Genomic DNA, 27,278 nt, shown 5'->3' with positions numbered 1-27,278 from the left:
ATGAACCATGCGGGGGGCTCGGGGGAGCCCACTCCTTCCCTTAGCCCAAGCTGCGGGAGGAAGCGACTGAGCGTAGGAGAGCTGCGCTTGTACTTCGAAGCTCGGTGCTCGGCTGAGAGGAACGGGCAGAGGGAGCCCCGGAGAAGGAGAAGGATGGGCAGCGGCAGCTGGCACCGGAGCAACGGGGAAGTGTCCGAGGAGCCGAGGCGGGGGAGCTGGGAGCCCCCTGTTATCCCTCAGCTGACGGTGACAAGTTCTGAGGAGCCCACGCTTCCCCCCAGCCCGGTCGCGGTGCTCGGCCTGGGGACGGAAGGCTTACTGAAACTCACCAGCCGGAGGCTGTCCGTATCCACCAACTCCCTGTCATCCACCGGCTCCTCCTCGGCACTGGAGGACTCCGAGGACGACCTGCTGAGCGACTCCGAGAGCAAGAGCCAGGGCCACGTGGACCTGGAGCACAGTGAGGAGCAGGGATTGGTGAGTGGGCACTCAGGGCTGCGAGGGGGACCCTGGCATCATATTCATGCACTTGGAGCACAAGGTAGCAGGTACCTGCCGTAAAGCAGAGCCTCACCTGCGTGCTGCACACCTGATGACCCTTAATGATTAATGTCCACTTGCATCGACTTAACGTGTTGTATAGAAAACGGGGCATAGGAAGCACCTTAGCGCTCGGGGCCCTATAGATTCAGGGGCCCCTCAGCTCAAGAGCGAGAGAGAACTGCAGCTCGGACTCGTCTCATCACAAACTCTAAACTTAATTAGTAACGTAGTTTGCGTGGGTTCGAAATCTGCTGCGGACCTTACGTAAGAAAACGTATATTTACAAACAGATAAAGTAGATACAAAAGTATACAGATGTTATTGTTATCACCGGCTGATTTATTATATATATATATATAAACAGTATAAACAGAGCTGTTACGCTTAAGATATATAAAGGGACTCAATGGCTAAAGGAACTGAAAATTGGGTGGAATAAAAAAAAATAAAAATGGGGTATTTAAATATTTACACTATGGTTCAAAAGTTTGGGGTCACTTAGAAATGCCCTTGTCTTTGAAAGAAAAGCAGATTTTGTCTGTTAAAACATGAAATGGATCAGGCATCCAGCGCAGACAGGGTTAATGCTCCAACTGCCTTTTATCGCTCCTGTGTTCCAACGGCATGTTAAAAAGGCTCATTGATCTTTTGAAAACCCTTCTGCAATTATGTTACAGCTAGAAATGTTTCCGTGAAAACAGCGACAGTGACTCCAAACCTTTGAATGGTGGTGTATGTGACGGGGGGGGGGGGGGGGGGTGTTTGGTGATGGAAAGAGTACTTGTTGGGAACCACATTGCCTTTCAGGGAATATGAAATGTCGCAGACACCTGCTGCGGCAGGGAGACGCTGATATGTACAGTACCAGCGTTATTGACATGCTGCCTACGTAGGTATTGATAGAGGGCAGACGTGACGTCAGTTACTGGCGATAGAGAACTCCTGGTGGCTGGAAAGTTTCTGATGTCTGGCAGATACTCTGTGCTCTAGGAGTTAACAATGAAGCTGCAGCTCAATGCTTCTGCCCAGCTTAAAGGACTCTCCAGCAAAACCAGGCAGGGGGAGGAAGATCTTAGCCGCTTGTCTGTTATCGCCCGGTCGGTTATCACCCCACCAATCTTGCTAGTTCCGTTTAGGGTATTAGTGACAGTTTGGTTCTCTTGTTAATGGCAGATCAGGCCCATTCACCCATCTACTCTGCCTATGTGTCTCGCTGTAAAGACTCAAACCTTAATCGATTCAAGAGGCATATGCCTATCCCATGCATGTGTAAATTCCCTCAATGTATTAGCCTCTACCACTTCTGCTGGGAAGCTGTCCCACTTATCTACCACCCTCTCAGTAAATCAAAGCTTCCTTACATTACTTCCAATCGTCTGACCCTTTAGATTACGTCTTCTTCTAAAATGAGCACCAAGGAAGTAAACCAGTTTACATTGAATAGCGCTGCATTTAAACAATGATATAACAACAACAAAAAAACTTTCAACAAGCCTTTTCAGGCTCTATGGCTATAACCAGGGCCTGTTATTGCATTAAGTAGTGGGCAGCACCTTTAATATACTATGCATGGCTTTAAAGACAATCTTAAAAAGTGATGTAGTATTTTTTTTGTTTGTTTCTGTGTTTTTTGATATTGTATTCTTGTAACCTCTCTGTGGCTATTCCCCTGTGACTAGGTTTTTATATACATGTTTTGTATTGTTAACATCACTATTGGCATTGTCATTCTCAATTGTCATTGTGTTGATATGATTGATTGTGTCCTCTGTTGTGGTTGCTTTAATCATTGACAGTTATACAGCTATAGCACTGGCTGCAGTTATTCACCAAATATTACAATGAAATCCAATAAAATAATGCAAACCATTGACTTAAAACAGTAAAATCCTGGCTAAAGTACCAAAAGATATAATTTTATTATTATTTTACATGCCTTGGTGATTGCTCGGTATTATGGGAAGGCTGCCTGCTCGTTTAAAGAGCATTTCTTTTTTCCTTTAATCTGGACGTGCTTATCCCAGGTATGGTGTGTTTTACAGCCGGCAACATTCGGACCCAATTAAATGGGTCTTCATTGGGACACATAGCAATACCGTATAGCATAACAGCTAATAACGTACCTGCGGCTGCTACAGCCGTAACAGCCTCCCTCAGACACTGCCAGACAAGATTCCCACGCATGCGCACACCACTCATAAGATAGCCGGCCATTTCTCTGTGTATTTATGCAATTAGCTTGAGGCGGGGTTATCTGCCTGGGGCTATTTAAGGGCTCCTGAGCTGTCCCCCTCATTGCCTGTTAAAGAGTTTTTTGTTGCTTTGTTTCTTGTGGGTCATGGTTCTGGCTCACGGTTATCCTGCCTTTTCCAATCCTTGACTTTGGTTATGTCTACCGGCTATCCTGGCTTCTCCAATACTTGACTTTGGCTAATGGCCCTTCTGACTACTCCAGCTCCTACCTGGTTTTGATTTGGTGTGCTTCTCCATTACCATTGCGCCTGCCTCTGGCTCATGCGTGGGTTCTGCATTGTGGATCCTTGGCTACGGATCCTCGACTATCCGTGGCTGTTACATGTACCGTGGTGTTTGTGTGTACATGAAACTAATTAACGAAATAATATTTTATTGATTTTCAACATGCATTAGAGCTTTCTTTTTGGGACTGTTATGTCAGAAAGATCTTTGGGTGTTTACTAGTCTTATTGCTCCTTATTCTATCATTTCATGTCCAACTTATTAAGGGATGCCCTCCTGTAAAACTTCAAAACTCTCTATAATCGGCTCACAGTGGTGAACTGTCCTGACTTGGTTAAAAAAATAAATAAAATACTTGATACGGACATAACAGTTTTAATGTTAAGCTGGCACCTTTTGTGTTATTATATTGGTAGTGTCTGTGTCAGGCCCCATCCAGGCTGCGGAGCTGCATGTCTTTTGTTTCCCTGTCTTGCTGTGGTCTATGTCTGGATTTCCGTATGTTCTGTCCTGAACCTCTGATTTCTTGATTCCAGTCTTGCTCTTTGCTTCAGCTCCTGTTTCCTTTCTAAGGTGTGCCCCACACATGTGCTCTGTTTCAGTCTGCAGTCTAAAGGTATGTCCTTCTCAGGTCTGTGTTTGGATTTAATGTTTTGTTTATTAGTAATTCAGTAAGCAGGGTTTAGCGTTAGGACCCGCTGTCATTGGAGTACTCTGGTGTAGTGGTGGGCTAAGCATACTATGGTCAAAGGATGTGACGGAATCTCCAATAGTTATCATACAGTCCTAGGTTAGTTCCTGTATTTGTGTGATGTGTCTTGTAGCCCCAGTAGAGGGGTGTCCTGTCTTGTTCATGTCAGATCTTGCGTATTCCTTGTCTTGTACCCTGTATTATGTATATCTTGTCTGGTTATGTTTCTTGCATTGTCTCCCTGTCCCTTACTCTGTCCCTGCAGCATCCTGCACATAAGTCTAGTGCTATGTCTCATGCCTGCTCCAGGGTGCCTGCAGGATACCTCCAAGTTCTGGTTAACATCAGCTGCTATGTCAGGGTGCTGGTATGTGGCTGCACAACCCTGGGTGCTCGGCGCCCTGGAGGGTGCGGCCGCCCTGCATCAGGCCCTTAACACCATCTTTGGGCGCTCAGGGTCATTAGTCTGTATGGACCCAGTTCCTGATAACCTGCTTAAGTGAACTAGTAATGTTCTTAAACTGATAAGAATAACGTAAACAGGTTCTAAATGTCTGGTTTATAAAAGAAATGGGTGCATGAATATGGAATTCACAGCGAATGTACGCTTCCTCTGCCCAGAATCTGTGGCCTGACTTTAAAACCTGTTAGCAGGTTCGTTGACTGAGCTATGATTTGAAGGTCTTTGATGGTAGAACTTTTCATTAAGTTGGTGATGCCCATTGTGAAAGCCTTTTATTAATGGAAATATGAGCTAATACTGGATTTGTTAATAAAGATGCTGTAGTTGCTTAATGACTGCAGAATGAGCTGTGGGGTGTGATTAAAACATATCTATGGTCTGGGCCCCCATAGGTTTCCTTCAAAGATGGGGTTTTTCCTATCCTGCGTGCTGGAGAATGACTTTTTGTGTGTCTAGAGGTAGCCCCCTCGACCTGCTTTTAAGGTCAATCAAATTTTTTCTATTTAATCATGTAATAAAGTTTTATTAATCTAAAAAAACAAACATATCTATGGGGTGATTCTAACACAAAGGTATTGGTTTTTTTCAGTGCACACGTTCTGCTGGTCTGCATACATGTTAGGCATGATGGCTTTATGTCGTATTTTTTGTTTTCTTTTTGTAGTGGAATAATTGATGATCGCCAAGCTGTGTATGTAAGAGCATGATGAGCAGTATTTATTTACAGTTGCTAGCGCCAGATCACTGGTTTTAGATTTCGCAGGTGTCCCTTTGACAGTGGTAAGGATAACGAGCCCCTGTCCATGGTGCTGATGTGAATGGTGGGTTATGCAATACTAAAACCCCTGCTCCACAAAAAACAAAACTTTGCTCACTACTTGCCAATACTAAAAAAAATTCCAGAAGCAAAGGCTTGGATTAAAGCGGGTCTGTAGCTTTCCTACATCCTGTCATTTTGCATTTCACTCAATAAGCCTAAATAACTGTTTAGCGTTCAGCGAAGAAAAACATGGAATACAATGGCAGATGAGAACCTGTCAGCCCGTCTAGTCTGCCCATTATTCATGATGTAGAGCCTAAGACGTTAATCAGTATTGTCTCGATTCAGGAGCCATATGCCAATCCCGTGCATAATTACATTCCCTCGCTGTATTACTTTCTACCACTTCTGATGGGAGTCTGTTCCACTTATCTACCACCCTCTCCATAAAGTAAAACGCCCTAATATTACCGCTAAACCTCTGACTCTCTAATTTTAGAGGAAATAAACCTCCCTTTTAAGTATTTATGTTTCTATTTTCCTCCAATATCCTTTAGTCCTTCCTGATCCTTTTTCTGTAAAATAATTGGATATTATCTTTATACAAGATAAGGATTCAGGTTTAATGATCAATTATCTGCGCAGAAGGTTTTATTTTTCCTATATAGATATTTGTGATAGGCACAAATTATGTTTGGCGTTCCCGTTGTAACTGTGTTGCTTAAAGAGTGCAAATGCTTTTCGATGTATTCAGTGCATCACCAGTGTTTTACTTTACAATCTGTTGCCTCGATACCGACGCCAACCTTATGAAGGAATGAGATCGCTGCATATGGTCGCTGGAAACCTACTCTTGTAAACTAATGACAATTACTGGCTTTCAGTGTGAATCAGTCTGCTCTGTGAAGTGCTGCAGATTGCAGAGACAAGGGTCACTGTATGTACTGACATGTTCAATCATTCAATGCCGGCTCCATATTACGAGTGATTATAGCGGTTTCGTACATTTTTGGGGGGATGGAATCCAGCATACTTATACATTCCATGCGCGGGTTGTGAAGGAGTGTATTGATATCTTAATATGTGTCGGTGTTATTCTTGAGCCCCGGGTGGAGGTGAAGCGGCTCACCGCTCCCACTCCAGGGACGAGCATACATCTACCTTAAATCCACCATAAAAATCAATTTAAATATCGTGTTTCTGTCACCCGTCATTCTGGTTTTAGAATTACTCGAAATCTGGTCTTCCTTACGTTGTGTTGGGATGGAGAATTCTCCACGAGCGCTTTGATGAGAAATCGAATAGTACGGTATAATCCATAGCAAATATGTATCAACGCAGTATGCGTGTTATATCTGGAACATTTGACCTTGATCTACATTCTTATTCCCAGCAACTTCATTATCACTTTTTTTTTTTTTTTTGAACTAGAAAGAAGGGGGAAGTCCCTTGTTAGTTTAAATGGGACAGGAGTCAGGACTTTGTGACTTAAGTTTCCTTTTAATTGTGTTAACAAATTATTTATATTAGAAATATTTATTGAAATCAAGCCTTAATGGCTCCTAATTCTTATAGAATCTAATGTGTGATGCACTTAAAGGGGTTTGACTGAAATATATAATTTGAGTCGCATTGTTTTGTGGAATTTGGGATTGCCTTCATTTCTTGTGTTTATTGATCCAAAAACACGTAGTATATCAAAGGGCTTCAGACTGATTGATCTTCATGGGATATGAACTCAGTTGGGCTCGTCTGTTTTGCCCGCAGCTACACGATTTAGTGTTCTGCCCACGAGTGGAATGGTCTGAAGTGTCTTTCCGCCAGCCATGTCAAGAAAAATCTATACTCTATTATTCGTTTCTATTAATATGTAATCTGATACCAGAATAGTCCTTGTGAGTGAGTTTAATATCTGTTTAGGGCTATACGCGCACCCATACACATCCCTGCACCCATACACATCCCTGCACCCATACACATCCCTGCACCCATACACATCCCTGCACCCATACACATCCCTGCACCCATACACATCCCTGCACCCATACACATCCCTGCACCCATACACATCCCTGCACCCATACACATCCCTGCACCCATACACATCCCTGCACCCATACACACTTGAAGCATCCAGTCAGTGGCACGAAAGTGCTCCTGTTAAAATGAATGGCCAACGCGTCTCCTGCAGGACATTTATATGGTGGGTGTGGAAAGATGAAGTGGTCCACACAGCTGTCATATGCATAAGGTGTATATGATGCTGGAGTGCCCCTTTAAGTTCTGCTATGTAAATTTTGAGGGTTTTTTATTTTTTTTTAATATTCTCTGAGCCGTAATGTTTTGCTTTCATCGTTGTCTGCTTCATGCATCGGCACGCAGATACGATGTATTGCACTTGACTCTTTTCTCCGGACAGATAGTGCTGGAAAGTTAAGCAGTCCACGCAGTGGATTTCATTTGTTCAGACCCCGTCACAAGAATATTCCAGGATACAGTTCACCGATCCATAACATGTTACATTTAATTCACTTGTTACATGTCTGACAATGTTCTGACTCTGTTACCTAAACAAAGACCTTGCAGTAAATTAAATCTGTCTTATGGATGACCACAAGATTATAATAAAATGATTAATTCTTATTATGGACCTTTTTTTCCATGGTGCGTGATTATTTTTCGCAGTTCACCTGCATTGAAGTACCCAGTTTGCTGGATACACATAGAAGGACCATGACATTTACATGTGCGGCTGCACTAGTGACTTACCCATCTATATATCTTATTGTGACAAAAACACTAGACTAACCGGGCCAGGGCCAGAGGAATCCCCCATATATGTGTTTGCCACTTTTCTCTCCCCCCCCCCCCAAACATTCTTCTTTAGTGTGCGTTCGGGGACATTAAACTGTAGCGTTAATAGACAATATGTGTGTATATAAATACGTTTGCCCAAATGTTACTCGGTGACACGGAAAAAAGGTCACTAATGGGATCAGTCCTCGGTCTCAGTTTTTCCGGTGCTTACTAGAAATATGTTGAAAATACACTTAACTTTAGCGTTCCCCTTATTCTTTCACAACTAGATAATCGCTCTCATCACCAGTCGTAGGAATGATGCATCTGTAGACATATTTCCCGGAGTACGAGTATGTAGGTCTGCGGCATTTTTTTTTGACTCATTAAATCTGTTGTAAAAGCTCCTCGCTTGCACCGTCTTTCTTCGCTTTCAATTAGTGTCATTGGCATTTAGCGCACCTTCCATTCATCTAAATTCCCGCAGTCCCCTGCATTTAGCCTTGGATATCTCCTTCTATTTTATCTTTTCATTTGGCAAACGCTGCTCTGTTCTTCTCAGATATCTTCTGGTGAAGGAAACCGCTCCACGATGACCCCATACATGTATTTAGTGTATAGGCGCCTGCACTAGCTATACGGGAGGAACGTACAGGAGATGCGCCCAAACCATTGGAGGAGATGAAAGGATGGGAGTCAAAGGGCTGGACATGCCTAGAATTGTGAGGGTTATGTCTTTGGTTCCTTGCCGGGATGTTTTATGTTAAAGGGCCAAATGCCGCCCACAGGCCAGATATTTAAGAAATTAAGTGTCTTTGTGCCTGGAAGCCATTTGTATTACCCCTGCGTTTAAATGCAACATTTTCGACGTTTGTCCGTGTGTGGGGCATTCTGGTCTGGCTGGTGTTATTAAAGATCGTGTTCCACTTAGAGACAACATTAATTGTGATCCCATTAATTGTCATGTTTTACATGACTGGGGAGGATTTGGGCATTCATCTTAAGGGGCTGAGGGCCGCACGCAATCATTATTCCCGTCCTGCTATGTAATGGAAGTCGCGTCACATTTGCTTTTTTTTTTTTTTTTTTTTTTTTTTTTTTTTTGGGCAATTGAGTTTCATGTCTAATCTCTCCTCTTTTTTCCAGTCACCCTATCACTTTTATATATTTCATTCTTTTACATTTTGAAGCAATTGCTCATGACTTTACATCTGTTATGAAAAGTCCAGTGACTTCACGAATGTGAACCAATTAACCTGTTAGCACGTCGTACGAATCTGACGCAGATACCAGTCGGATGTCAGAAGGAGTCATTCTTGCCCCACCTGGTTGGGAAGGTGCACCATCTTTCCATTGTGACTAGATACTTAACCACGAATAAGTTGACGTTTAAGCCTCTGTAACATCTTCCCTGACCCTGTGTCTTCACAGTATAAGTTGTTCTTGCTCTGGTGACGCCTGTTAAAGCAAGCCTGTTCCCATTTCTCATAAATGTCCTCGCCTTAGACTTTGTATATTGGGTTCTTGCATCAGCGCTCCGCGAGAAACATGGGTTCCTTCGATCGCAGGTTTCCATTGTTTTGACAAATTTGTATGTTTTGTATCCATAAGCTGGGACAATAAGCATCGTGTGACAATCACCATCATTTATTTCCCTATTATTTTTCCAGCTAGCGTCGGAAACATGACCCGTAATTAACAGCACGCCAATTAGTTGGGTGAGAGCAGGTCACGAAATGTTTTATTTAATTTTTTGGAGTAACTTGACCAAGTAACATCTGACTACGCAATCAAAAGGCTAGCAGTCATAGAATGAAACACGATGCCGAGGTACTGCAAGAAAGGAGCCGATCATATTGTTCCAGAGAAGGTACAGGGTCAAAGCTTTATTTGAGGGTATATTGCTTGTGGGACAGGAAAGTTTTTCTAAGGATACAAAGTATGATCTGACTTTAAATTTAAAGATAATTGTGTGTATAAAACCTTAAAATAGTGCAACGAAAAGCACAAGTTGTGGGTTTTTTCCCCCAAATGAATTCAGTGGGTAGCATACTAAAGTACACTGCCTCCTTCAGTAGAAGAAGAGGCGGGGAGGGGACAGATGTCTTATTTTATAACTTTTATTAAAAGAAACTGCATGCAACGATTTGCACACCAAAGGAAGGCAGTGGAGTGAATACAAAATGTATTCCGATGGGCGTGAATCTGTAGAATTATCGAGCCGATTTTATTATTATAATACCTGGGTTAACTCCAGTGCTGCCAGTATACTAAAGGTTTACTGTAAAGTGTATTGTATCAGAACGCAAGTCTCTCTGCTAACCTGCTAGACAAGCATTCTACTTAAGTCATCCAAGAAATGTGAACGGAGCAGGTACAAGCGATCTTTTAGAACTCCTTCTGTATCCGCCTCTAAATATAAACCACAAAAGCACCCTTAAATTCTGTAAGAGAAACAATGCAAGTTATGCTATTATGTAATAATGTCGGTAAAGGGACTTAGTGGCCGAAGGGCGTGATTACCAAAGGCTTCGGCTATTTCTAAAAGCAAACACAACACCCGTTTAGATAACAAGGCGATGGGCTGTGTTCACCTTACATGCTTCCCAAGAGGCTGGGTTTGATAAAAACGCATCTTGGCAGCAATATTCGGCCGAATGAACCACCGAGTATGCCCGGATCCGGACTTTGTGTCTGTGACCTAGAAAACCAGAAGAGCGCGTTTTGTACCCTGAACGTTTTGATGATCTCTATCGTTTTTAATTTTTATTTATTTTTTTAATATTAAATGAATAGCAACGTCAAGCAACACTTAAAAGACTAAAGTGAAGTTGGGCGCAGGGAAGAAGGGATGGAGAGTGAAATACAAAGCGGGGGCATCCATATGAACGTGGCCAGTGTTTAGACAGGAGCCCGCAGGTTAGCATTACTCTCGTCCCCCCCGTTTTGTCACCCAAAGGACCCTTGGTTTGGTCATATACACGGTGTGTTTAATGGGGAAACCTGATACATGAATATAGCTGTGTTCACCCAAGAGAAAATGGAGTCTTTATTGAAGGTGATACTTTTTAGTAGGCCAGCATAGAGGAAGATGTAACGTTAGCCTTTGTGACCTAAGAGATCTCTTCTTCAGATGGAAGCTCACATGACTTTCTTTTTCTGTGTTGGTGAAACTTCAACTTGAGAATACCCCCCCCAAGACTGTTATGATGATGCCTGGCCACCATGAATCACTTTATTATACAGGGCAAGCTGAGTCCCTCATGCTGGAGGAACCTGCCTTTCGTAAGTCAAACCCTACTCTCCCTGCCAGTTCTCCGTTTAGTGAATAGACCATAATCTATTTGTTCTTCCTTTTGAATAGAAACGTGTTGGCGTCCTTGTTGAAAATTGACATCTATTAGAAAAGCTTCACGTTGACTGCGTAATTTGGTTATCTGTGTCATCTGTACGGTGTTACGTTGTAAGGTAAATACTTCCACGCTGCAGCTTTTATAATAGCGGTGAGACGGTAAAAGCAGCTGCAGTTGTGGTGCTGACAGGATATGAAGGAAGGATACACCTGCCTTCTTTTATTCTTCCCCTCATGAAGAAGATCAGTAACACGTGTATGACCTTGTCTGTTGGGGAGAGCAGAAACAACATAAAACAAATCAAACGCAAGCGTCTTTTAACATTCAAAAATTTGGCAATGGCCAACCTGGTTACAGATCCATGTATAAGCTAAATATTGTCATAGCGGCGAGGTTCTACAGGAGAATGCTTTATATATATATAGATATAGATTATATTATATATATATAGAGAGAGAGAGAGAATAAAAGAAGTTGACCTTGTGGGGTGGTTAACTTTGCTACGTGTGGCCATCGCATCAAGGAAACTTTCCTGCCCCCTGGCCGTACATCCAACACCAACTGGAAAAACAGAACATGCGTGTTTCCCATTTGTCTATATGAAAGTTTGGAAGGTATGTGCCGCGGGGCTCCTAACCTCCTTGTCTTCTACCGCCGCCACCCCAGGCTCGTGTTATCCGTTGACATTGATAAATGCATGCGAAATGGCAGCGTTTCCAGGGTAGGCTCTTCCTCTCTTATGGGGGAGCTGCTTCACAAGATGTGAATATTATATATATATATATATATATATATATATATATATATATATATATAATCTATATCATCAGTTAAATGTGTCATAAACACGCTTCCTGTGTAACGGCCACAATGTCCTGAAATGTTCCACGTTATCACAATCTGTTGGCAAAAACAGGTTTTGTTTTGACCGTCATCGCTTAAGCCCAGATATAATGGCGTATGTATCATAGGAGCTTTATTTCTTTCCTTACAAACTTCTAATTCAATAACCTGCTATTTGTGTACATAAATGAAGGCTTTACTGAGTGTGGGAAAGGACCCATACGCAAATGCTGTATTAATCAGGACCGTATTCCCCCCCCCCACACGCACACTTTTTCCCCACTGCTGGTGTTATGTGGAATGTATAAACCCATAGAAGAAAATCTGTTACCTTCTGTCATTCTGCGTTTCCCACATATACATATGGCGGTGGTGGGCAGCATGTACGACTGACACGTTTCCATTAAAAAGACAAATGGCTGGTATCACGACCCTAGGCGCTGCTCGTTACTTTGAAGAGGATTTACCTGTTTCTCATCGGGAAAGAAACCCCTGCAGGTACGCACAGGTGCGTTCTTACGAGTACTCGGGTTATGTGTCCGAGGTCAGATATTGGCGACATTGCTTAGGTGGCTATCGATAATCGCTTACTGAAGAAATATCCATACAAACCCAGCCAGCTCAGTACTGAGTATATATAGGCACCATAATTAGAAATGGAGCCCCCCCCCCCAAAAAAAAAGGAAAGAAAAGAGAACATTTTGGGTTAAGTCTGCTGATTGTGTTTTGTAATTATTGTACAATTGGTGTTTTTCTCAGAGGTCTCAAAAGAGTTTTTGTACGGTTTGGCACTATGTTTATAATCAAGGGAAATGTTTGCATTTTTAACGTGTCTAATCCTGCCTTGATATTCGACATTCCTTTACGTTACTCATAAATTCCCCACCCAAAAAGGTGCAGCCAACCTGGCCCAAAACGTATACCTTCTTTAGTAATACATGCTAGGTGCCAGCTGTTATGTTCCCAAAAAGAGGAGTGGTGGTGGTGAGCTGCTTGGCATCAACTTTGATGAAAAAGATAACCATTTATACATATTTTAGGTACAAAAGATCACAAGAAAGATATCCACATGTATGTGTATATACCGTATTGGCTCGATTATAGGCCTTCAGCAGCCGGTGGACGTCTGTGCGATGCGCGTAGACAACCTCCGCTGACGGGGCTTCTATGGTGGAGCACCGGAAGGTTATGTCGCGCCGGTGCTCCGTTATAGAAACCACGGTGGAAGTGCCGGTAGCGGAGGTTGTCTACGCGCATCGCTCAGACTTCCACCAGCTGCCGAAGAGGAGGATCCAGGTCCCCTCCAGCACTGTGGGGGACCTGGATCCTAACCCTGCTGTTTGCCCACAGCAGGGCTAGTTGAAAAAGAAAAAAGAAATATAGATTTTTGAATACAAAAACTTACTTTTATTAATTATTGATTTTAACATAAAACATTTTCCAAAAGCGCACTGCATTTTCAAGATGCTTGTCTTATCGGCTTAAATTATGAATGTCTGTCTCCGCCAAATGCGCACCTTTGTATTTTTCTGTGTTGAACCGCACCTTCCTCTTAGCTCCCCGGTCGCCCATTTATGCCACAGAAACACATACTTTCTACGTTTAATACCAGACGTAATTTTGTCAGTGCTTTCAGACCTCTTTGGTCTTAAAGTTTTTCATCTGGAATGCACAAAGCTTTTCAGTTCAGTCTGTCTGGAAAAGGTGCTATTTACAGCAGTCATCATCAATATCTTGATCTTGGTAAGATCATAACCTCTGTATCTTCTTAGCCTGTGTTACAAGCATCTATTTGCATCATCCAGTCCCGTGTTTTCCTGGAATGAACACATTCGCATTAGTCCGCGTTACAGAGTTTACAATACTTATCGTGGCTCGTATCCTGTTTTATTGGGCTTACTTGATCAGAGCCTCTTATTGCTTTGCAGCAGCTTATCAGTTACTACTGTACAGAATGTCTTACATCGATTCCTCTGGTTTTAGCTTGTTCGATGGATTTACCTTTGCTCGGCTAGTTATGGTAAATATTTAACTTAGAGCCCGGGCAAGCGTAATATTTCGAAAACAACCACAAAACGACTAGATCACATGATGTGCTTCCATTAGTAAATATAAATCCTATCAATACCGTTCTGATAGCTCTTGGCAACCCGATGCATTATAAAGGGCCAACCTCGGCAAGCTTCTCATGCAAGAAGGGTTGAGCTGGCCCTGTATAATGCATAATATAAAATAATTGCAATTACATTATGCAGGGCCAGTTCGGTTAACCTTTCATAATGAAGTCAGGGAGTTGGGTTGGTTTTCACCTACTGGACAAGAACCATTGGTATAAAGATACAGGATAGCTTGATGTCTGTCCCATGTATGTTGAAATTCCCTCGCCGTATCGGCCTCTACCACTTCTGCTGGGAGGCTGGGATGATCCTGTTGAAGAAGGCATCCTTGTCAGAGTTTCTTATTGACCAAAGGCAGGGCGGACAACCTGCAGCTCTCCAGCTGTTGATGGCTATAACACGCATCATACACGATACAGGGCCAGCCAAGCTGCTCGCGGAACAGAAGATCACCGGCGCTGGTCCTTCATAATGCATGGTTAAGTCAAAGAGCTGAAACACAACTCTCCTTGGTGTATTGTGAAGAATAGTCAGATGTCAGAATCCTGCTTGCCAAGTCGGACATTATTATGTAAGTAGTTGCTACCTGACACATAGGAAAAGTTCCATAGCAAAGTTCTAACATCTATTGGTATTTCTCTCTGACAGAGGGTTCTCAGGACTAATTTGCACTCAGGTTTTTCCTGATCCTTATCTGTTCAATAGGGATGTTTGGCCGGCCAGACTGCTCCAGCCCAACCTCGGGGAACTCCCTTGTTATCTTAGTTCCAAAGAGCAAATACGGGTTGAGTTCTACGTTTAACTGTATCGCCTCTCCAGCCTCTTACCTTGGCAGGAACCAGTCCTCACTTATCCACTGTATGTTTACCTAAGCGTTCCATAATTGTCCACGGTAAAAAAAAGAAAAAAAAAAAACATTAGCGCAAGAGCCCTCAAAAGCACGTGCCATTGGCATGTGGGTATACAGAACACACTGGGGACCCGTGATCTGTTCAGCGCAGGTATTTGGGTACAAAGTCTGAACACTTTCTTGTCGTCGGGGTCTGACCTGAGCTACCCTGCCTTATAGTAGTAGGTTTATTAAACCCAAGGAGCCGTGGTTCCTATAAACTTTCTGGTGTCATCTAACATTTAGAGTATCTACACCGGATACTTTAGTTTCAGTAGCCTATCCTCATAATCGGTTACGTGGGCAATCTATAATACCGTTGTCTGAACATTGAAGGCCACCTTTTCATGGAGTCCTCCACGGAAGATAGATATATAAAGAAGAGGCTCTATTAAAACGGTACTCTAGTGATTCTCTTAGGGGTTTACCATCACTGATCACCCGGGGCAGCGTCTGACCCGAAAGCTCTAATAGAGACGGGGCACATTGTAAAGAGTTGGGAACATAATAAAATACATGTTTCAATACTGTGATATACACTCCTAATGTACCCCCCAAGCATATGCTTAAAGTTAGAAAAGAAGGTCTGCTAGCTGTCCAAGTAACAAACGATAGATCCCCACGCTGTCGCATTCTCCCTCTCTCATTGCGGAAGAAAACAGAAAACATCTGCTTTGTGGTCGATCACTTTGTGGATCTTTTTAAGATTTCCTTTAACAAGTTGGAGCCAAAACACTTTCTTTTCACTGAATGATCTCATACAGAAAATGATGACATCATAAGGAACTGTGATATCATCAAAACGGACAACAAGGTTATGCACGTCTGATAGGCTGAAAGCAGGTTCAAGAATCTGCCCATTCAATGTAAGAGGTAACAGGTCTGCTTTAATAAAGATTTCAAGTGGAATTTAGTTTAGTAATTGTTTTGTGGAGACTGACATAGATTCTCCGAAGCCCTATTTCTCATCTACACTTGGGGACGACACTTAATTTCTATTACTATTTTAAAAGCTGGCTTTGTAGCGGTGTAATTAGAATACATGATTAGCACGAGGACAGCAGGTATTGGGTTGGCAATGGCTCATTTAGGTTAAAATGATTCTCGGGGGGGGGGGGAGAAGTTATATATTCAAACGCCTCATGTTCTGGAGTCAGAATGATGGCAGGAAAGTGAGTCCTTTTGTATATCACAAGCATGAAAGATGGGGAGTGAAAGCAGAACGGAGGCTCTAGAATCCGGGCTAATGGAGATCCACGAGATACAAAGCCTGGAAAATAAGGTAAACTTTTATATTTTCGTTAACTGGCTTCTCTTAACCGATTGCCAAGTACCCAAGGTACAGACCACTTTGATAACTCTACTGCCGGCCTGTGGCTTCTCTCTCTGCAAAAACGTCGGTAGCCTGACAAGTAACGAGGAGGATCTGCTTACGAGGTCTATTGAAATTCGTTTTTATTTCCATTTTGGAATTTTCCGATGCTTGACTTTTACAACTCGGTCAGCCAGAGAAAGCGCTTTTTTACGGATGGATTTTGCCTCGTAACTCAGTTCTCTAACGTAACAGACAATTATATGTATTGCTCATTAATGAGATACGTGCAGACATTTTTTAGGCTTTCCTATTATTAACTGGCAGGCTTTCTTGGCTGATTGACCAAAACACCCCAGATCTCTTGTCTGCCTCCAGAAAAGCCCCCTTTAAGTGTACATGCTCTCTTTAGAAATGATCCCTAGCAGCATGGAAAAGGCTAACCAGATGTATCCCTTGCACGCCATCGTAAGAGTTTGGGGAACATTACCTTTTATGCCTTTGGGATTTGGCTTACTGGGTATGGAACTTTGAAAGCATTGGCATTATTATAGTAAATTCCATTAGCTTCCAAGTGATCCGTGTTCTAAACATGTCCCGAAGCGTCCTTTTCTATTCAGCTTTGATCGTTTTAACCAATATTGAGTATAATTGCTTTCCCAACCGAGATATATACGAAAAACACAAGCAAGCCCCAACAGTTTTTGTCATGTTCGTCAAGATTTGGTCCGCACGGATCTTCCAACTTTAGCTTGCTGTTAATGTTGGCAGGTCTCCTGCCTCACATCTTTCACACATCATTAACAATGGATAGAGGATGCATGATGCCGGGGATTGTATTTAAGGCCATTCTCTATTGTTTCAGGTCGGTTTGTAAGCGAGTGCATTGATTGTTCCATAAAGTGACTCTTAAGAGCGAATATTTGAATTACACATGTAATAATACCAATATGAAAGAGGCCGCCCGCCCACTAAAAGTATAGCTTGAAATGCCAGTTATTGTATTAAAACCACAGAAATATTTGTTCAAACACTTGGTAGACAATGGCCAAGTACAGCATGGCTTTTTTTTTCTTTTGTTTTTTTTTGCTGCGGCAGTAATTTAGTTTATTTTTTGTATTTTTCATTAATTTCTAAATACCGATATTATTAGAACTTGTGGGTATTTGCTTCATTTAATGTAATAGTGATTTTAAAAAAATAAAAAAAAGACAATAGCATACTTTACCTGACCTCTTCCGATGTGGGAGGAAAGTATGGAAAAGCATCGGTAGAATAAAAATTCTGATAAAAAAAAACAACAAATTAAATTAACAATTAAAATTTAGGAATAAATTACACATTCTTACCCCATACACGCGTCGGGTAAAAAGTATGTAGCTGTATCGACAGTGGTTTTATGATTGGGAATATGGACTTGAACCCTACTACCCTTAGAACCTATAATTACAATTCTTATATCTGGAGCTGTCCATCGTTCCAACTCTATGAAATAATACTGACAAAAAAGGGGTTCTCTTGGCTTATTCCAGTCCGCACATTAATATGTTGTTCCCATTTCTATGAGTCAGGTTTGCAGATAACTCGTATTACCTTATTGTCACGCAGTGAGATATAGAGATCTGTGTATTGTTACCTAGGCAACAGCAGTACAAGCATTTACTAATAGGGAGAAAAATACAGCGTAACAAATTAGTTGTTTAATATGTTTTGGAACATTTGAATGCCTTTCTTCTGTTTGCTTTCACGGCATTATATGTATTTCTAAAAACACATGCAATAGATATATACATATACACGCACACACAAACATGATAACTTTGTATATTGTTGTAGCTGGAAAAGGATGATTTTTAATGGGATATCTTAATAGATATTAATATCTGTTCCAATAGCCCTTTATCACTCCCATCACTCCTGGGTTCCAATGGCCCTTTATCACTATCATCACTCCTGGGTTCCAATGGCCCTTCATCACTCCTGGGTTCCAATGGCCCTTTATCACTCCCATCACTCCTGGGTTCCAATGGCCCTTTATCACTCCCATCACTCCTGGGTTCCAATGGCCCTTTATCACTCCTGTGTTCCAATGGTGCTCTGCGTTTGCTAATTTAAGCAATGTTGTAAAGATCAGGGCACCCTGGGGGGCATATGATCACTTCCAGGACTCCTTGTTCGTCTTGATGTTGAAGATAGTTCTTAAAGAATTTGTTTGGGGTCATTGTCATTCTGCAGAATAAATTTGCAGAAATGCAGCCTCAAACCTCCACCATGCTTTAACGTTGCCTGCAAACACTCATTCTTGTACTGCTCTCCAGCTTCGGAGAGCCTGCTGCCATTTTTCTGCACCCTGGTTCCTGTGTTTTTAGGAATAGTTGAGTCCCTTGGGCTTGTTTCCCTGTGGGAGGTATGGCTTTTTGGACGCAAGTCTTCCGTGGAGACCACCTTTGACCAGACTTTTCCAGGCAGTAGATGGGTGTACCAGGGTCCTGTTTTATGCCAATGCTGAGCTGATGGCACTGCCGGGCATCTTCCCATTGTGAAGGAAGGTACACAAGCTGTATCTTTCATCAACTGCACTGAGTTAAATTAGCCAACCGCTGCGTCTACGGTCCTCAACATTGACCCTTTCTTTGTGCTTCTTCAAATGAGCTTGGATATCTGCCTGGGGGATATCTTGCTGATGCAGTATAAATACCCTGTGTGTTGTTGCTGTGCTCGGTCTTGTCATGGTGGAAGACTTTGACATTAAACTGTCTTCAGCGACCGTACCGTGTTAGTGAGCTTGGCGGTTCTTCTTCCAGTTTTATTCCTCCTACCTGTTTCTGTTTCAGTTAATGATTGCGCCTCAACTTGCATATTAAATTGGTGATCATCAGCACCTGTTAGATTTAATAGATTATTCATACACCTACGTAACTGTATGCCTACAACATCCCTGACTTTGTGTAATTGTACCTACATTTATTTTTCGTATTAAATTTTCTTTTTACAAACATTGCAGAGTAAATCCTGGCAGAAGATAAGGACCATTGTGAATATCCCCGTCATCAGTCCATTCAAGAGACGCTGGGTGCAGCTAGCTGGCCACACAGGTGAGTGAGCGCATTGTGTAATAAAAGCAACGAGGGAGATGCGCCTGACCTTGACTTATTTATTTCCGGTCCCGGACACCTCTATTTAACAAGAGCTCTAAGACTTACGAGTGAGTCACGAACCAAATCATTTATCCACTGCTGATGTTTTATACGTAGAAAAAGGCATTTTTTTTTTCCCCCTATAACCTTGAATCACGAGGTTTGATGGATTTTGATGTGTTTTTTCTCCATGACACGCTACGTCCTTCTAAAGGAATATGCCGTAGGGTCAGAACCGGAATTCAAGCATGTTAAACGGTGTCTGTAGTTTCATTGAAGAGTAGGGAGAATCACCATTGCTTCCTTTTCCTTTCTGCTCAAAGTTTTTTGGGTTTTTTTTTCCGCAAGACTTATATAAATAAATATGCATGTAAAACCCCCAAATTAATATAAGTAATTCCTTTGAAGTCAAAAGTTCCAAATTACTACTTTAGGAACCCATGGAACTTTAGGTGCTTTCCCCCTCAACCCAAACCGCTGTAAAGTGCACTAGTCCAAATGACCACCAGGGAACCCCTCTCTGTAGTATAATAGTCTAATTATTAATGCCAATAGCAGCTTAACCAGTCGGTCTATACTCCTACCCTCTCGTTTTGAATATTAACCCTTTAATTGGCCGAGGTGAAGATTCCATCATTTTGCATAGCTCCTTGCCTTTCGGAGATTAGCTGTAAGCCATGATTTGCTAACTGCTATGGGTCTGCTTTGTATATGCGCGGCTTCCTTTTTATGGATTAAGCGTTCCTAGGGAACACCTGGTGTTCAGAAGCCGTACTGTCTAACCTTGGATTCCTGTTAATGATTGGCCAGGGTTCGACAGGTATAATGAGGAAACTAAGACAATTAATCTTGACTGTAGATGAAGGGGAAAAACAAACTACTCCTAAAGGGGAAGTCCTATAGAAAAATATGTATTCTCCTTTAGCATAAAACCGTTCTGTATAACCCCCAGCGCTGTATCCAGTAATAACCCCTAGCGCTGTATCCAGTAATAACCCCCAGCGCTGTATCCAGTAGTGTCAGTCATTTTGTACCAATAAACTCACTTTATCTGCAGACCTGGAGGTCGCCATTGTTGTCAGATCTGTGACATTCCCTACTGAAGCACCACACTGAGCCGATGCTCTATGGCAATGCTAATGAAGTCAGTTTCTCCATAAACTTAGATGAGTCAGAGTGTCCGACTGTGTGAATAAGACGGAGGCATTCTGTTGTCAGGGTGTTTGTCCAATAGAAGCGAGAACTCCTACAAACGGCTCATATGCAGCTATGTTATGGGGCAAGACCTATGCCAGAGCATTGATTTGTGTAAGCTACAGTTTCCTAATATTAGGTAATGTTCTTATAATGTTATCCACAAGCCTTTCCGCATTGCTCACAAAGTGCTTTGTATTGCTGTGTTTTCCTATTTCACAATTACTGGTGAAGCAAACCAGTAAGACGAGATATTTACTGGGACAGTCCACGCTCGAGGTCATACGGGCTACTTAGAATTGTAAGGTAAATGGAGCAAGTGCTAATAATCTGTCGGCGATAGCCTGCCACGGGCCTATAACCATGATTACTTATCTGGGACTAGCAATTTGTATGCTTACGAGACATCATTGTATGCGATCTTTACGTGCTTCAAATAACAATAACAAAATAGGCAGATTAGATGGGCTGAACGGGTCTGATCTGCCATCCAATTTGTGATACTAGCCCGCAATGTACGACGAACATTTTAGGTTTTCTGGATGACTTGCTCGGTAACGCGAGCGTTAATTATGCTCTTGGTCTTGTACGTGTCATGGAACAGAACGCAGTAATCAGTAACTTAACTTACCTGATATGGTCTGTCGGACCTAAGAGAATACGACAATCAGAAGAAGAATGTATTTTCGTGTTCCCCTGGAAAACGGAACTTAAACGAAAAGTGAGTCTTTTTTTTTTTTTTTTCCAAAGGAGGGAAAATTCCACATTCTAGCGCAAGATAATTAAAGCTGCCAACACGACTGCGCTGGGTCCTGGGGGTGTTCAAAGGGAAAGTCACCAGAAGCCTCCTTGCTTTTATCCCCGGGTCAATAACCATATCTTTAGTGTAAGAACTAGGTCAGCTGAAACTGATATTGGGGATTCTACGTTGGAGTAACTTACAATGATACTGATTTTAGGAACCGGTTCTGCGTTAGCAGATATTTATTGGCACAAAGTTAAACAAAACATTACTTTTCTCATTCACAGGAAGCTTTAAAGCGGCGGCGGGAGGTACGATTCTGAAGCGCTATTCTGAGAACGAGAAGAACTGCTTCGAGGGGCTGATGAATGACTCCCTGGGCTGCTGCGTTCCCACGTTCCATGGCGTGGTGGAACGAGATGGGGAAAGTTATATTCAGCTGGATGACTTGCTCAACAACTTCGAGGAGCCGTGTGTTATGGACTGTAAAATGGGGGTCAGGTGAGATAGTATGGATATAGCATGTTAAATACCAAAAATCTGTGTTATGACATCTGTTTACCAGCCGCCCAAAAGTATATCCTTCATAATATGCTTTCCCGGCTGTGAATACGTGCCACGGTTGCATACAAGCTGCAGCTGGAACCAGAGTCTCTCGTGGCCTGGCAGCTCTGCCACCCTGGTATCTGACGGCCGGTCGGTGGGCCCGGGGGGGGGGGGGGGGATTTATGCCTCCAGTGGGTCTAAACTTGTTTAAGGTGTGAGGCCAGGCGATCGGACTGATGACAGTAAACGCCTATGACCCAGAGTCTAGTTATATTACCGGTCAGATGCCTCCTTAAACGAAATCTAACCAACAGGAAAAGAAATATTTTCCTGGTGCGGCACGTCCCGTGGCTAATATGGGCGCGGGCTGCAAAACATATGTAAAATGGTGTTAAATTTAAGTAATTAGAGGGTTTTATGTTTGGGAGTGGTGTGGCTTCACCTACAAACTAATTAACCCAGGAGCGTTAACTAAGGGCAGACGTACAAGATCAGACTTGATAAGACATCTATTTAATTTCTGAAATCTGCGTCGCGCTGCATGTATTAGGCATGTAATTATTTTCTAAATACGAGGAACGCGTAGACGGGACGGTTGAGACAAGTAGGTTGATGGTCACTTGACTTGAGGGTCCAGTAAAGCAACTTCAGCTTGGGGAGTTCCTTGTGCTTTTGGGCGAGCCGAGTTCAGTACAAGCCGTAGTTTGAGGGAATGGTTATATTAGGAAGTGAGTAAGAATGATGTGACTGCTTCTTTCACATCCGTGTTAGGAATTAAATGTTCTTAAAAAGGAAGCAGCACTGTACTTTTTCAATGAATATCTCGTCCACATACAAAGATAGCTCTACTGTTCTCTTCCTCAAACAATTTTGTTTAGGCTAGTAATCCTCCGACCTCCACAACACGCGTGACACAGCGGCATTTGTAAGCATTCACCATCTCACCTGTCCAGCCATCGCTCTCCACTTTAACCGGCCGTTTTCCATCCTTTCAAGGAGCCAACCTTCAACCCTCTCACGCCTTCTAACTAATGATGGCTCTATGCGTTTTCCATTACATTCTAAATGCCCAAGTCGCTTGTCTACGGTCACCAGACCACATTTCCACCAGTTCCATGCTTGATCACATCCTTTGTAGCCTTTGTGCCGTTTAACAGGTTAAGCATCTGCCCAGGGCCCCTAGGATCCAATAGGTTGAAGGGGACTTACTTAAAAAAGTGGGGCAGAGATTGCTTGTAAAATGATATCTTTATAATACATTTGGTTTCAAAATAACTTTTGGAGTCCGATAAATCTTTTGGCTTAGGGCTCCAAAAACACGCTTGACCCCACTTGACTATAACGGAACTTAAAATGAAGCAGTGTTCTGATTGTTAAAGGGCTACATCTTTGTATTTGGTGTGTCGCTGTGTTAGACAGCCATCTGCTGTTTGACTTGTATTAACGCAGCTTTCTCATGCCTTAGTTCTCTTGAGCCAGCTACAGGTCTCAATCCTAGAGAGGATTTCAATCTACCCATTTGGACCAAAGCTCCGTCCGGTCTCGCAGTAACAGCTATTCATATTTAGCGGAGGATGTATAACTTCATGATGAGGAATATTAGCCCCAATCGCTCTTAAGCTTGGGTCAGGTCCCTGAAAGTGTTGGCGTTCTCACCATAAGGAACTGACTTCTGGAGACTACTCTGTTTCATAGAAGTACATAACAGTACTGCTGACCTCATGTCCACGTTTATATTTTTCAGGACGTACTTGGAAGAAGAGTTGACAAAGGCCCGCGGAAAGCCAAAACTGAGGAAGGATATGTACAAGAAAATGATCGAGGTGGATCCAGAGGCTCCTACGCCAGAGGAACATACTCAGCAAGCAGTGACAAAGCCACGATACATGCAATGGAGAGAGACCATCAGTTCAACGTCAACCTTGGGCTTTAGGATAGAGGGTATAAAGGTGAGGGATTTTAAGGCTCCACTTAAATCTCAATATGGGGGCACAACCCATGATGGCAATTTGCCGCTCCGTCCAGAGTTTATATCGGGGAGACTGTTGAGCACATTCTCATTCCTCTTTTAAACAAAACCCTTTGGGTTTCCGAAGAATAACTATCTTGGATTCTTCATTTTAAGGGAAAAAGGGGGGAAAAAGATTGCCTGTTCTTTATTTTTGGCACCATGCAGTTAAGTGTTTATCCGCTGTAAGAAACACGTTGGACCTGTTTTTGTATTGGCATCACCCCTCGTTGAGTGGTGGCGCACCAATCATAATCCTGATCGGGTACGTTTTAAAGGCTTGTAAAAGCATATCGGTATATATGAAGATCCATGCAGACGTGCATTTCTGTTTAGCTGCAGCTTACACGGAAATAATTTTGCATACACAAGTTTTATAAGCGCTCGGTCATGAAAACTACTTGATAGAGAGAGGTTAATTATCGTTATGCCCAGACAAATCCCTGTCTGCTTATCCGGACGAGTAAGCAATGCCGGTAAACTCAGTCTGTGGTTTTTCACGCGTGCTTTATGACCTTGGCAGTTGGCATGCCCAACAGTAAGCCCTGAGCTCACGGCGGTGAATGCAATACTATACAACGTTTCACCGGACAACAACACCTTTCCTTCCCGTTAGTTGTCCATAAAACAGAGCTGGAAACGTCATCACCCCCTTTGTGAAAAGACCGTGATTAATAATTCACCAAGCTGCAAAAAAATGGCACTTTCATCCGAAACTAGACATCTTGATTACTGCTTCTGGAACAAAAACAATGTACCAAGATATATCTATCTATCTAGATATCTAAATAGATAGATATCTAAATAGATAGATATCTAAATAGATAGATAGATAGCTATATCTAGGTACATTGTTTTGTTCGTAAAACATGCTTTTTTTTTTTTTTCTTCTTATAGATTTGCCAAATGGTTTTAATCAGTCCCATGGCAGGTGGGTTCCCAATGCCAATGTTTCTGGGAATGGGGTGGAGAACAAGTAACCCTTTGTAAAGGAAAATGTTAGGAAATGCAGGCGATGCCTCGACAGGGTGGTTTTGGGATCACAGACGCAGACATGCAAATGCCGGTTGCCACTCGCAGGGCAGGTTTGGGAAAACATGGAATTTGCTCTCCCAATGCAAGTGATCGACTGAATTAATGGCAGACATACAATTATAGTGTAGGGAATTATGCAAAGACATTTTGCAACCAGATTGGGAAACATGGAAGAATTAAAAAAGAGGAAAAAACATCCATTAGGGACCAGATCTAAATAATAAATAAAAATAAATAACATTTTTAACCAGCGTGTGTCGCCGTGCCGTCTCCGATAGCTGTCCTATTGGTATATTTTAATAACGTGAGAATGTGCTCACCTCTTTTTTGTTGTGTTTCATTGTTTTTCTGATGTATAAATTGCTGTTTTTGCTAACCGGTTGCGGTGCGAAATAACTCTCTGCACTTACCTAGAAAGGTGATGGGACGTGCAACACGAACTTCAAAACAACGAAAACCCTGGACCAAATCCACAAAGCATTCTTTGAGTTTATCGATGGCAACAAGAAGATACTGGTATGTGGAAACATTTGATGGCTTTCAAAATGTTTGCATCCCAGTTATTCCAGCCAGCGGTTAACTCCACTGACTGTGCGGAATCACCCCTGATGCCTTTTCATCTTTTATGCAGAGTAACTACCTGCGCAGACTGAAAGAAATCCGAGCTGTGGTCGAGTCGTCAGAATTCTTTAAACAACATGAGGTGGGTAACGGGTTTCCAGCTGCAAAACGTTACATTAGGTCTCTGTTCATCTGCTTATGTCATATGTCTAGCGGGGATAAAGTGGCTTTATGTGTAAGGGGTCAGCACTGCCCGTTCCTATACCCTTTTGGTGTCTATTGGGGTCTGACATCTGTTGGCATTTTTCCCCTCCACCCAAGCCTCGCTCTGTTACCGACCTTAAGAAGCCGACGGGGCAAAGCATGGGCAGCCAGCCTTGGGGATTTTGCAGGTATGTTAATGAGCTACAAGTGATGTCCGGCTCTTTCCTCTGGAGGCTCTCACACAACTCAGAATCCTAGGCTGAGATGATGATATGGTGGTACCATTCTATAGTTCCTGACGGCTTTGTTGATTTTGTTATACTTAACCTAATCTCAAAATAATCTCATATTATGTCTCCTTCTAATCTAACCAGCATCGCTTTTATTTCTTATTAGGTAATCGGAAGTTCCTTATTGTTTGTGCACGACAAAAACGGCAAGTCTAATGTGTGGCTAATTGATTTTGGGAAAACAACTGGTTTGCCTAAAGGGCAGACACTGGACCACCGCATCCCCTGGCAAGAGGGGAACCGCGAGGATGGCTATCTGTATGGATTTGACAACCTCATTGATATCTTATCCGGCATTGCATCCTGATGAGAATCCTCCACCGAAGAAACTGACCACTACATTAAGATGTTTCATCTTAACATTTTGCTGCAAACCGGGGAGGGGTGGGGGGGGGTGAATTAAGCCATGGATTTTACATTACGGTGGTGGAACTGAAGACGCTTTTAAATGAGGAATCGCAATTGCTTACGATGTACAACTTTTCCATACAGACACCTAGTACAGTATGGACTTCATTTACAACCAAATCATTCACACCGAACGTTAACACTCTGGATTATTTTATATATCGATAATCCACAAATGCGAGTGAAAGTGTCCCTGTTCCAACTGTGAAGGTTCTGAGATGGTGATGTTTGAAGACCACGATAGTTCTCATCATAAGAACTTGTATAACAACATGACTACACGTCGGCAGTACATCTCTTTTGTTACGGGGTCGTGAACCTGGGCTTACGACATCATCATTAGAGCGTGCAGTAAATGCATGACATGTTTTACAGCAGCCAGCAACTTAAAGGGACTCTCCAGCACGCCATGCAACCTCATCAGCAGAGAATGCATATTAAAGTACTTTGTAAATACTTCAACATGCATTCTTTAGCTTAAAGAACACACTTTTAGGAGAACATTGCCCCCTCCGTTGTCCGGGATTGATGTTAGTTTTGGCTCGAAGCAGCCAATCGCATGTAGGAGGGCACATACGTGTATGGGGGTCTCCTTAGGCCACCTGCAAGCTAAGAGGCTGGCAGGTAGGGAACAGTGGCATAGGGGGGATTCTGATTAATGCCCTCATGCATTCATAAGGGGGAAAATGTTAATTTAAAGGGGGACACATATACAGTAAAGTGCATAGGATGGCTGGAGTGTCTCTTTAATGAGGAACAGCTAAGGACACTCATTGCATGCTCGCCATAGCGGTCTCCTCTCTGCGTAAAATGGCAGCGGGAACTTCCCATGAGCGTCTGTCACTAATATTCAACCTTTTCGGTCCCTAGAAAGCTCAGGTCTTCCGCGCTATTTTACCCGCAACCCC

At 42.6% G+C, this 27,278-nt stretch overlaps 1 protein-coding gene across 1 annotated transcript; it reads left to right on the top strand.

Annotated features, from left to right (window-relative positions):
* Positions 1–26,269, top strand: LOC149284679 (inositol-trisphosphate 3-kinase A-like). The gene is made up of 7 exons (XM_089496309.1): positions 1–477; positions 19,250–19,340; positions 21,606–21,819; positions 23,609–23,813; positions 25,322–25,423; positions 25,539–25,610; positions 26,069–26,269. The coding sequence occupies exons 1-7, from the start codon at positions 1–3 to the stop codon at positions 26,267–26,269; spliced, it is 1,362 nt and encodes a 453-aa protein (XP_089352435.1).
* Positions 26,270–27,278: the final 1,009 nt, after the last annotated feature.

Source organism: Sceloporus occidentalis, unplaced genomic scaffold (assembly GCF_023333645.1).
Source record: "Sceloporus occidentalis isolate IW3139 unplaced genomic scaffold, rSceOcc1.0.p SCAF_89, whole genome shotgun sequence".
Classification (NCBI taxonomy): Eukaryota; Metazoa; Chordata; class Lepidosauria; order Squamata; family Phrynosomatidae; genus Sceloporus; species Sceloporus occidentalis.
This window is presented reverse-complemented; position numbering and strand designations above follow the sequence as displayed.